The 13,295-nt window shown below is 41.7% G+C and overlaps 1 protein-coding gene across 4 annotated transcripts in view; it reads right to left on the bottom strand.

Moving 5' to 3' along the window:
- The window catches only part of vps13b (vacuolar protein sorting 13 homolog B), a 293,943-nt gene that overhangs the window by 166,631 nt on the left and 114,017 nt on the right, over window positions 1–13,295 (bottom strand). For all 4 annotated transcript variants that reach the window (XM_026293824.1, XM_026293825.1, XM_026293822.1 and 1 more), the window contains exons 20-21: window positions 7,859–7,968; window positions 5,101–5,233 (exon numbers count right to left, since the gene is read on the bottom strand). In XM_026293824.1, coding sequence (XP_026149609.1) covers window positions 5,101–5,233; window positions 7,859–7,968 — 243 coding nt within the window. The remainder of the gene's footprint in view (window positions 1–5,100; window positions 5,234–7,858; window positions 7,969–13,295) is intronic.

Genomic DNA, 13,295 nt, shown 5'->3' with positions numbered 1-13,295 from the left:
CTTTCTTTAATGGAAGAACACTTTTGTCCATGTGTGAACGCTGTGGACTTCAGCAGGGCAGGGGTTAGCCTATTAGTGTAGTGAAGTCAAAGATGAATGGTTTAAAACAGCATAGTTGTATTGACACCATTTCCAAAGGAAGCTTTTGAAAAATAGCCATTGTCTTGTGATTTTCAGTAATATTCACACTATGACACTATGAATGAAGTCATAACCTAAAAGACTTGATGTGTAACATGGTAAATCTCAGCAGCTTTTTTTACAAGATGACTCAAGAGGCACCTTAAAGTAACTATCCATGACTGAAGTGGCACATACAGGTTGCAAACATTCAGGGGCTAAATATGAGAGTTGTACATTTATGGTTAACAAATGTACAAAAAAAAAAAAAAAAAAAAACAAAAAAAAATTCCAGTGCCTATAAAAACCTCATGATGTTCTCTCCAGAAGGTCAAGTGAGCAGCAGCACCAGTGGCAGATTGGTTGGCTGGCTGCCCCTGTTCAGCTTGAGCCAGTCTTATGTGTTTACTCCCCATTCATCCCTGCGAATGGCAGTTCAAACACATGCTGACGCCAACTGGCAAACAACCTGCACATCTCTCTTCTGTTTACCTAAATAGACGACTGAAGACTGAAAAATAAAACGTCTGCTGCAGTGATTTCAAACCCCCTTGGAGTCCCCTGAGAAATTATATGCCGGCAATAAACCCACAACTAAAATCAACTTTGTCATATATCTGAATGTTTATTTGAAGTCACGCTAAACCAGCTACATTAGAGCTATCGAGGAAAATGCCAAATGATAATTTAACAAAAAGAAGGGGGGAAAAAAAAAACAAAAAAAAAAAACGTCTGTGTACTCACTCCGAAAAAGGAAAAAATGAGTTGAGCAATTTCTTAAACCAACACAATTTATTTCTTGGTTATTAATTTGCCTGGAAAACCTCCTCTGCCACAACTGTTGAGATCAAGGCCCATCAAGCCTACAATTATATCAGCTTTACCCTTCATTAAATCATTACGGCTTATTGATTCAACTGACGTTCAACAGCTAGATCAAATGTCCTGGGGTAAACATCGAGCAGTTACAAATAGATTTTGAAAAATCCATCAGATGACCTGTCATGGCTTTATACATGCTAAAAAGAAATATCAAAAGACAGTTTATGTTCAGCTAACAGTCAACACCGTATAAATGAAATAGGCAAACATGATACACCAATAACAATAAATCAATTGGATTGATTTTTTTCAACGTAACTAGGACAGAGTGAGCTTCGATCATTTCCCTTCTGTTTAAACATCCAGTTCATTATTCACAGTCAACACAGTCACAACACATTGGATGTTAGCAGCCCAACCACACAAAGGTGTGTGGGGGTGCACAGTTATGGGGTTAACATATGTGAATTCTGGTTTTGGGTGGAATTTCACCTGACCTGCCTCAGAAAGAGTATTTTCATTATGCTTGAAACAACTAATACTCAATGAGTAAATATTAGAATAGATGAATCAACATATGTGTTTAACAAGTACCTACCAGATGCTATCATACTATTAATCAACCAACCGTCAATCCTCGGGAGTATGAAGCCTTAACATTTAATTTATCATCCCCCAATTGATTACACCAAACGAGAGAAAGCAGGTGAAAGAGCATTTCACAATATGCATCTCAAAACAGTATCAAATATTACTCTGATCCAACAAACCGACAACCTGTAAGTTCATGCTTTCCATTTATGGTCCATTGCCATAAAGTTATCTTTGCATACAGAGAACAACATAATCAATTGCATGAAGGATGTATTATTATGCAACAAGATTAGGGTGAAACTGGAGTTGTGGGATGAAGAAAACAGAGTACCTGCTGCACTTTAAGCTTCTCTGTGTTCAGCTGTAGTCTATCAAGAGCTTTTGACTGCAGGGTGGCTTATTGTTTCACCATGATTAAAACCACAAGGTTTGCCTCTGCCCATTTCTTATTCTGATTGCTCGTGGAAACAATTTGTAACTTTTCATTTCTTCTACTCCTATAACACTACAGCAATTTCCAGAGAAGACACTATTCACTTACTTGCAAGTGAGGGCACTGAAGACTGAATTTTAACAAAATACAGTACCAGCACCTAGTTACCAATGTCTTGTTTTCACTTCACAGGAGAAATATTTGGATAAGAAAGAGCTTGGGTTTGACTCAGTATATGTTTCTAACTAACTAATTCAGCCCAACAATGAGATGCCATATACAAATATGTCTAACACTAAACAGTCCCATACACAAAATTTCAGGCCAGATGTGCTGTCTACTTTAAAATTTCAAAACAGCCAACGTTGTGTGTGTGAATGTATGTATGTGTGTGATTAATTCTAAAATCCAGCCTAACTTTTATTTCAGTCATTTACAAACACCCGTGTGGAAGACAGAATGACAAAAATGCAGACAGCATGACAAAGAAAAACAAAAAGATTACAAGAAAAAAAAAAAAAAGTAAAAAACCTGAGAAAGAGGAACAGACAGCTTGCCAAACAGCAAAACAGTTTCAGAGACAGAAAAACAAGAAGTCTGACAGCAAGACAGAGGAGCAGTCAGCAAGATAGACAGCTGGAAGACAGGAGGTCATGCACACTGATAGTGTGAGTTGAGTGTCGATGACAAGCTACAGCCTGATGTAGCTTTGTGTGTAGTGTCGGAGCCAAGGTGACTGTTTACTAACTCCTAATGAGAGAATATACTGTTGAGACGTGGGTAAGCAAAGATGCTGTGGTATGGAAAAGCCATTAGTGAACAGTGGATGAAACGAGGAACAGAGGGAAAATCAGCAGAAAAAGGCTGCGTGACCTTTCAGCTGTGAGTTTTTAAAACGAGCAAAAACCCTAATGGCCTTATTTTAGACTCCAAAATGTCAAAGGAGCCTTTTCCCAACAAAACACTTGACATAGAAAAATGTCATCCCCATGCAATGTTATTTACAGCTACAGGACGACTTCAAACAAAACAGGGAAATATCACTCCTGTTGCAAACCCATCTCCAAATGACTTACAAAAGAAAAAAAACACACAACAATCTGGTCATTTCCCCTGACTTCCCCTGCAATGCTTTGGCAGACACAATATTAACGTTAAAGTGTTTAGAGGACTTGGAGCCTAAACCATGAAAGTCAAACAGTAGAGACTGGGAAGGTGTTTTAATGTATTTATTTATTCAATTTTTAAACTGTGTGATTCACTCCAATGAAATTTCGAGACGTTCCATTGGATTACATCTATTAAATATCTATAGGGGCTCATGAGAGAGAGGAGGTTATCTATGAGCTTTATAAATAACCATGCAAGTATTAAAACCATTTCTGCAGTTACTAAGGCTCTGTGCTATGTCATAGACAGCTCCTAAACAGAGACTGCTCCAGCCATTCACCAGCCAGGACTGTAAGTGTGTTACTGTACCTGTGTACTGTATAGTATGTGCGGACATGTGTGTGTACACATGTGGACCAAATTGTATGGAATAACCTGACCACAGGGACATGTTAAACTAAAGTGTGACCTGTAATTAGCATCATAGGTGACTTCAAACTTGTTATCTGTCAGTCTGCCTATTTAAAAGGGTGAAAAGTAGTGACTGTGCTGTTCGGTATCATGATGTATACCACACTGAATATGTACCACAGCAGTTGTCTCAGGAGATTAGAAAGAAAATTATAGACAAGCATGTTAAAGGGACAGGCTGTAAGACCATGTCCAAAGCAGCTTGGTGTTCCTGTGACTACAGTTGCAAATATTATTCAGAAGTTTCACGGGACTGTAGCCAACCTCTACTGGCCGCAAGAGGAAAATTGATGACAAACATTGGACTATTCTGAAGTGGCCTTCTATGAACCCTGATCTCAATCCTATTGAACATCTGTGGAAGGAGCTAAAACATGCAGTCTGGGGAAGGCACCCTTCAAAAACCAGAGACAGCTGGAGCAGTTTGCTCATGAGGAGTGGGCCAGAATACCTGTCAACAGGTGCAGAAGTCTCATTGAGAGTTACAGAAATCACTTGATTTCAGTGGTTGTCTCAAAAGGTTGTGCAACCAAATATTAAGTTAAGGATACTATCATTTTTGTCCAGGCCAGTATCATTAGTTTTTTTCTTTTTAATTCTTCTGTTGTACCACAATTTAAAAGCAATGTCTGATTTTCATTAGTTAATTTTCAGTACAGTTATATTTACTAGTACTTTTGTCACTTTCAAGTTATTTCAGTGAGCATTGTGGGTTTTTCTTTAATGGAAGACCCTTCCCAGTGGAACAACCCTTCCCATGAAAGGGCACCAGCAACTTTGTCCACGTGTGTATGTTATTCTCATGCTTTGTACCTCAGGGAGCTTTTTGTCATCATCATATAATACTCTGACATCCATTAAACAGATTCCTCATACTAATTACAAGGATGCTGCATATGATAAATTAAACTATTCCTTGACCTGTCCGGTTTCAATCAACGATAACCTGGAGGTTTAAAGATACTGATGTGCTTTACACTATATTCCTGACAGCAAAGGAACATATTTGCTCTAAATAGGGGGTCCCGGTGGAAAACTGGCTTAGATGAAGGCTCCACGCAGCCAAGACGCTCATCTGTTCTGGGCATCCTCAGCCCACAGAGCCACAGTAATACTACCAGAGGAGGAAAACAGAGGAGGACATGCCTGGATATGTGGTGTCCTCTGAGAAACAGGTTTATGCGGTTGTCAGCTTAATGTTGTATGTTATGTAACAACATAGTAACATGGTTGCATTGCACAGAAACAAGCTTAAACACAGTAAATTGCTATTATTCCACTACTGAAAAGACATCCATAAACATAGAAGCAGTTGCAGCTATTGCAAATGTCTAGGAAGAAGTAAATGTGATTGCAATTTTCACTTGCATATTAAACTTTACGCAAAACACTAGATCTCTTACTGAATCTGGGCCCAATCCTGTTTATTCTTTATATGTGTAAACCTCTATGCTGCACTTTAATTTAATTACGACATATTTCAATGTGCAATATTACAATAATATCCTTAGCATTAAAAATGTGGCACAACTTTGGGTTGGCAAACCTACCTGTGACTGTTTTGGTTTTGACTGGACTGCTGGCATAGTCTGAGGCTTGATTGGAGGGCTGTTTGGCCATCGGTGTGCTCCCCATCGATACCTCATCCTCTCTCCTTTTAGCCAGCGGAACTGGACATGGAGCCTGCAAAAGTACCACATCATGACTGAGCAACTATGAGGCCAGGGGAAAGGAAATGTGTTGCATCATAAATGCAGTTCCATTAAATGTCCCTTGAAAAAGGCACATTATCAGGTGTTAGACTGCACATTAAAACTGTTCTGTATTATAGCAATGTTATTCTGTGAAAGTCCATGGTACGGAGGTACTATAACTTCAGACAGCTTTAAAGATCTTGATTAATGAGACACACAATGCATAGTGCAATGTAAGGAGGTGGAGAAATGAATACGGCAGTGAGAGAAAGAGAAAAGAAAAATGCAGTGGAACACAACAGAGGCCTCCAAGACCAACAAGGACTAGTGACAGCTCCCTGTTTTTTTGAGCAGTCTCCCATGCTGCTGGTAGGCCAGATACACACACACATGCCACACACATACACACGTGTGTGTATGTACACACGTATGTACATACACACACACACACACACACACACACACACACACACACACACACACACACACACACACACACACACACACACACACACACACACACACACACACACCCTGGCTGGCAGTGAAATAGCTGAAAGATGGAGGAGTGGAAGGTCGGTCTGAAATAAGAAAACCCCATTAGTATCAGCCAGGAGCAGCACTAGGCTGTCATGCAGCTGCACAAGGCCACAGGCCAACCACGTACTGCAGCCTGTGGAAACACTCACACACATGCATCGATGCAGTTGTTTTTCAAAGACTGGGTCAGGACCCAAGTGCTGGTTGTGGTAAGATTAAAAATGGGCCCCCCCAAATTACATTAGTATTTGAAGCTACTGACTGAGGGATGGTGCCAAATCCTTCCTCGGTTGTTGCAACTTAACATAGGGTGAATAAAATACTGCAGGCCACTGAGTTAGTTGCCCAAAGTTAGGTTTAACTTGAAAATCAGATTCAGGTCTGTGAAAGATCTACTTAGAAAATGTTCAAAATATTCTTCAGTAAGTAAGACAGGTCGAAAAACAGAAACACACAGAAACAGACACTGTACCAGAGGCTTTAACAACATATGCATGTTTAAAAACGAATTATTTTGAGGCTCATGTGTTATATAATACAGTTTGTGCACTTCATGAAAAATATGTGCTTGGTCACCCTTGGTCAATGCTAAAACCAGGTACCCAGCTACCACTGCTAATTCCTGGTGGACGCCATAATATGAGCTAACTCCTGCTATCACACACCCTGGGGTGAGAAGATGGGGGCTGGTTAACCAAAACAAATACCTGTTTAATTCTTAAGCCCCCCACCCCAACCCCACTTTTCTTCATTGCATGCTTCCCCAACCATCTCCTGCTTCTCTGATTTCTCCTGCTCGCTCTACTAGTTTCAGTTTACTTTCAAGACAAACTCCCTCTCCCTCCTCCTTAATCCCATAATTCTGTTTTGTACTTTCCCCTTTTCTATAGTCTCTTCTCCTTTCCTTACTCCTAACTCACGCCGTCCCTCGATGTTTCACCTGTCTCTCCATTTGTTTGTCCTCACCTCTTTCCATGTCCTTGTTGCTCTCCCTATCCTATCCTTTTGTGTCACCACCTTTTACTTTCACATCTTCACTTCCTTCAATCAATGTTTGTGCTTTTTCCTATTTCTCTGTCCTTTATACTACCAAAGCCTGCCCCATTCCTCTTCTCATGTCACACACACTTCCCTCTCCCCATGTCGTTCCCTTTGTCCTGTTTTCTGCTCTACCTCCTTTCCTAATCATTTCCTGCCATCCTGTCCCTAACCAGTCAGGGTCCTCTCCTCTGTCCTTCACACGCTGTTGACTGGCCTCCAGCTCAAAGCCTTGTGTAGGCAGCCAGGCCTTGAAAAGGCCTTGACAGACAGCTGAGGTAGGTGGCCTACAGATACAAATGCATGAACACAGTTACACACAACCACACATTTGCTACAGGGTGTCCACATACACACTGTGTATATTCTTCACACTGGCTGCAACTCAACTCATAACATATGTTTACCCCCATATAGGAACAACCTCCAGAGCAAAAAAGTTACTGCAATTAACTCCCTTTCTCCTCATCTCTCTCTCTCTCTCTCTCACACACACACACACACACACACACACACACACACACACACACACACACACACACACACACACACACACACACACACACACACACACACACAGACATGCTGACAGCCCTTCCAAACTGCAGGAGGCATGAAACAGAGCAACTTGGAAAAAAACATAATAAAAGTAAAAGTACATATAGGGTGAACCTGTGCTATATCCCAGGCAATCAGATTAAGTATGTCTGCTGTGTGTGTTGGAGTATGTGTAGTGTGGGCACAGAGCATTCAATGTCCATAACCATCACCATGACCCCTGTCAAATAAATAGAGAGAGACTGGATGGAAGACAGGGAGCAAAGCACATGGAAAAGGTAGCTGGAAAAGCGAAGGCAAGGCTCTGAAAGGGAGGGGGGGGGCTGAACTACAGACATTTTCATTTGGTTCAGGCTTTTATCCACAGAGACTTGCAATGGATGTAACAATAGAATATGTAGCAGGTACTTTATTAATACATGTTTAGATGGTCACAACAGGCAAGTTATGCCTGAAAGCATGAGAGAGGATCGTGTACCTGTTGCTGTTGTCGGCTGCTCCCTCTGTGAGGCTGGTACAACAGCCATGTGCAGAAGACTGGGTCCACGTTGACAGCTATCCCCTGAACAGTAACCAGCAGGACTGCACCTGGAAGACAAATCAAAGACGTGATAAATGAGTAGATCTTCAAAAAAATAAAATAAAATATATATATATAAAAAAATTCTACATTACTGATCACAAACGCAGACCAGATGTTTGAAAGCACTCAAGCAGTGGTTTGACAATGTTACACTTCAGTGATCTGCACAGCTACTTCAATAGGATCCAGATCAAGAGATGTACAAAATGAATGACTGAAGTGGAAACTATGCAAAGTCACAAAGACAAAACTGTTCTGATGCTGCTGCCGCCATTATTTCTGCAGAGAATAAGAAACACAATATGGACGTGGTGAAAGAGACTTGATCATGTCAAGATTGAGTCCAGTTAAGTGTCAGGTTCTTCCACTCCTGCACAGTTTACACTATGTCCTAATGACCTGCTGGTGGGCACTGAGCCTGCTTGTTGGAGCAAGAAACACAGTTTGTTTCAATTGTGCCGTTCAAAGTGGTATTACACTAAGCCAAGAATAACATTTTCTTTTGATAAATTTCTATGAAACATGAGAGTTTCTCTGGGTTTTAGTTTACTCTTAAATAATAATCTTTACCAACAATAAGTGGGCCCTGAGGTAATGCATTAGGATCCTATCAATAATGATTCCCATGCCGACAGGATTAGCGCAGGGTCTCTGGCGTGCCGTGGAATGTCCCAGCATGACGATAGGAGGATGTTTCAGCTCTAGAAGGACTTTCAGCAGTTTAATGGAGCTTTGGACAAAAACCCAGTCTTCTGTTTCAGGCCCTGCGGCAAAGCAGTGTGTGTCTAAGTGTGAATGTGTAAATGTCCGTATGCGTTTCACCTCAAACAAAGCCTGACTGCTTGTTGATTTGCCTAACATTTAAGTGTCTCTAAAGCATGGACAAAGCACAACTATAAACTCTCCCTGCACAAGTACACTCACAGAAAAACACACATATGTAATTGTTACACCAGCTCTGCAGCGCTATTATTTCCTGTGAACAATGCAAATAAAACAGCTCTAATTTGCTCCACTTTTACAAGGTTGAGTGGCCTGATAGCCTGGGTATGTGTGTGATGTAAGTATGTGTGACTAAACGCATGAACCATGAGAAATATGTGTTGTTTTTAAAAAAAAAAAAAAAAAAACTGTCTAATATATATGTGTGCATGTAAGATTGTGACGTGTGTAATGTTTTCATGCATCTACATTATGATATTGTGTAGTATGTGCATGTGCAAGTGGAAACTTTCTCATGAAATCCAGTCAAAGCCGCAAACAGTTCTTCGCCTATCTTTAATAGTTTTTGATACTTCCATCCTTCTGTCTCTTTCCACGCACACCTTCCTCTGCAAACATCCTCGCCTGTCTAATAACAGCCTCGCAGTCATTCCACATCCACCTCTCTCCCTCTCCTTCTGACGAGAAATTATAACCTCACCACTGTGGCTTGAACTCCTATACCACAGTGTGGCTGCTTAATAGGTTTTGGCTGTAGCTGTAGAGCTGGGGCCCAACTTCAAGTGGTTTCATCGCAGCCCAGAGCACCAAGACCCAAATCCTGACAATAGTGAAGATGCAGAGTAGAGAAAGCTGTTGTAAAGATGCATTCAAAAATGACCCTCAACTGTGATCACATGACACACACAACATTTTTATATGTGAGGTGACCAAACAGACAAAACACTAGAGGAAGTAGTAATAGTAGTACAGAAAGCATAAAATTGCCCTCAAGTGTAGTAAGTGTGTTAACCTAAACAAGTAAACAGTGAAATAACTGGCTGTGTATGAGCGGTGTTTTGAGTTGCCGTGCCAGCAGCTGTCATCTTATTGTGGCTGTGTGTCATGTCTGTTTGGCTTCTGCATGTGACAGCCATGACCATGTTGATAGATCACCCCACCACTCAAAAGCTTTCTTTTTAAGATTAACAGAGCAAACAATCCTTTGCCCTCCCTCTCTTCCAGCTTGACGGCAACACAGAAACAAAGTAAGTGTTGACCTGGGTTTTGAGGTTTTGAATACCATCCACACTGTGTGTTCTTGTTTCATCATTATGTTGACATAACTGCCAGAGACTGACACCTCCTTTGAAGTGCGCTGCACCATCAAACAGCCTGGCAAGCTTAAAGGGTGACCTCGGCAGCAGACTAACTGTTGTTTTTCTCCACTCTAACAGGGTGGCATAAAGTGATGACAATGATAACAAAGGTGTTTTTCTTACTTCCTAAATGATTCCTCAAGAAAACGCCAGAAAACTGCTCAGTGGCCTAGACTCTGCTATGTGTAAATACACGTAGCCGCAGAAAGTACGTGCAGGCATCTGCTAAGACGCTCTTACCTTGACTCACCCACAGTGGACTTATTAATGTCAAAGGTGTTTTTTCTTCAGTGGCTTAAGACCGGTAGAGTTAAAAGAGAGCAGGGTGCCGCTGGTGCTGTTTTGCAGCTGTCTGACATCAGACTGCTCACAGAAGGTTAGTCTAGACCGAGAGAAGGCCTCTAACCTATAAGCCCTGTATGCTCTCAGTCTCTTTTCTATGTCAACAGCTCCAGGTTCTAACATCCATACATTTGTCTTTATATTGTCACTTATCATGTTATATGGTTTATGCACTGATCTTTTCAATTGCAAAATCTGCTTTTGTTTAGTCACTGCACACACATGAAATTCAATAAACTGGGTGGTTAGGTCAACACAAGTTCAAAATCAAGTCCCACAGTGGAGACCAAAGACCTGATTGGGGTTACAGAGGGCACCACCTCTTGACTACAGGGTCATGACCCCGCCATCAGAGTACCAGACAGCAAAGAGAGGTGGGGGAGCTCACCATCACTCCTGCTCCTTCACCCACCCAACCCCACCACCTACTAGACAGAAGGGGGAGGATTCATGGCCTAGCCAGCTAATCGCCCCCTCAGAATCGCTTCATTGTTGGACGTGAGGCAGCGCAGGGACCCTGCGTCCAGCTTCTCCAACAGAAAATAAATAAATATAGCCCAGCCCGTGTCAGCCAGATGACTTCTGACAGGTTTGGTTAATTTCGAAGCCAAGTAGCAAAACAAAACATTACGCCAGCTTGCGGGGCCTACGCTGCCTTTAATTGCTTTTCCGATGAGCTCATGACTCAAAGGTGTCCTGGAGTGAGCCATGCAGTCCGACAGGTGTTCTACTGGTGCGTGTGTCCGTGTGAGTATCTGCATGTGTGTGTGTCAGAGAGAGAGAGAGAGAGAGAGAGAGAGAGCTGATGACTCCACCGAACAGGGGCTCAGCTGTGTGTGGGTGGACGCAAGGAACAGTGTGCGCTGTATATGTTATGTGTGTATGAGTGTGTATGATAGAAGTGTGTATATGCGTCATTATGAACATAAGAAAGTGTTTCTATTTGCATCCATTTGTCTATGTGCTGTGGGATAAAGAACAGACACTGATTCATGCAGCCACACACACACCTTCTTTCTCTCCAACACACACCACTCCCTGACATTCACTGTATTGCTGTTCCCCCGCTGCGCTGCAACCCAGTGGCCCCTTGGCAGTGCTGCTGCAGGAGCCCGGTGGCTCAGGAAGGACACAGGCAGGCTTGACTGGAAACAGGCTGTGGCCTGAGGAAAACCTGCACCCACTCTGGGCCAATACAACTCTCTGCACTGGAAGCCAGCATGTGTGTCTATGGGTATGTGTAGTTTTAAACATTTGCGTGCGTGCGTGCGTGCATGCATGTGTGTGTCTTTCAACATGCCCTAACTGTGGTAGCCTGCAGTTGACAGGCTAGACCCACCTCGTAAAGGTTGACTATGGCTGTGGGTACATTAACAGTAAGCTGGAGAGTGATTAAGCCTGTGAGGGAGTCAGTGAAATGGAGACAGACAGAGTAGCAGACACAGAAGCAAAAAAACAAAAAAAAAAAATACACTGAACAACAGAACAATAACACACATTAAGAAAGAACATACAGTTTCTGCAGTGTGTGTCCCCTGTAAGACTTGTGGCACACCACCGCCATGGCTCATTAATAATCACGTTAAAACAGAAGCACTGCAACTTGATCTCACTACACTGCTCCTAGTCAATGACTGTTGGAACAACTGACTGAGGTGGGCTCCCTACATTCAAATTATGAGAGCAAGAGCTGCTTATTTGGGGCAGAAGCATGAATCAGAGATCAGTAGAACATAGCACTGTTGTGTAGCTTTGATGCTGCCTTATAGTTTGTTAGCTTGAAAGTAACTCGACAGCCCCCAACCAGTATTCACACTTAAGTTGTTGACTCAACGCTACTGCAGTTAACACTGTACAAATTTGAGTAGTACTTGCTCTAGGGCTACATCCAACACAACCTGTGCTTCTGTGTTGAGACATTTCATTCTCCACCATTTATTACTTGCAGCTATTTGGGCCTCCAGAGTCTTTCAGAAGTTTCCACACACATGAAAAGGTGAACATTAATAATGCTAATCTACAATGATTCTAAGATCACTTTAAAGGAGTCCTCCACCTATACATAAAGAGAACCCCGACGATAGCACTGCTGTTGTGGAAAAAAATAATAAAAGTTTTGTCCTATGGAATGATGACACCATATATGCAAAGTCCACTGTATTAGATCTATGATATACACTCAAATATGTATCAGCACATGTGGGTCTAAATTACATGCATGTCTGAAATGCCAATGTACATACCACACATATATCCACTACATAATTCACAACATGTATGCTTTATACATACATCAATAAAATATAGCATGCAAGTGTTACTGAATGATACAGAATGCCTGCATGTCAACGTATGTATGTGGTTGGTCATGTTTGTAATATTGACAGTACTGTAGCCTGTAGCTCATCCACAGACAGATGTCTAGCCATGTTCCCATTAGTGCTGAGGCTTCTCTGTTCCCATCTGCTTGGTTTTTGTCTTACGGTGTTTAATCTGTAGACTTTCAGATTTCTCAGACTAATATTCAAATCCCAACAGCCACACTACTCATGCGGTGCTGTGTAGGCACGTCACTTACGTTTATGTTAACATGTTGTATTTAATGAGATTTTTAAAAATTAGATGTTTAATTACAGTGATTTCTAAGATACGCTTCACGCTGAGCCAACTAAAGGTTAATTTTTGACTTCTTGTGCCTCTGAAGTGTAATCAAGGCCAACACGTTTTGACTATAATATGAATCAGTCTTTGCACATTTGGAGCACATCAGTACAATAAAACTTAAACTGCACACAACACATGACTGACCAATATCTGACCATGGGAAAATAGACTTATGCATATCCATAACATGTACTGTAGACTAGTAGTGTGGCCAAAGAGGGGTTTGACACAGCAGCTCTGCTGAG

The sequence above is a fragment of the Mastacembelus armatus genome, chromosome 16, assembly GCF_900324485.2.
Source record: "Mastacembelus armatus chromosome 16, fMasArm1.2, whole genome shotgun sequence".
In the NCBI taxonomy this organism is placed as follows: Eukaryota; Metazoa; Chordata; class Actinopteri; order Synbranchiformes; family Mastacembelidae; genus Mastacembelus; species Mastacembelus armatus.
This window is presented reverse-complemented; position numbering and strand designations above follow the sequence as displayed.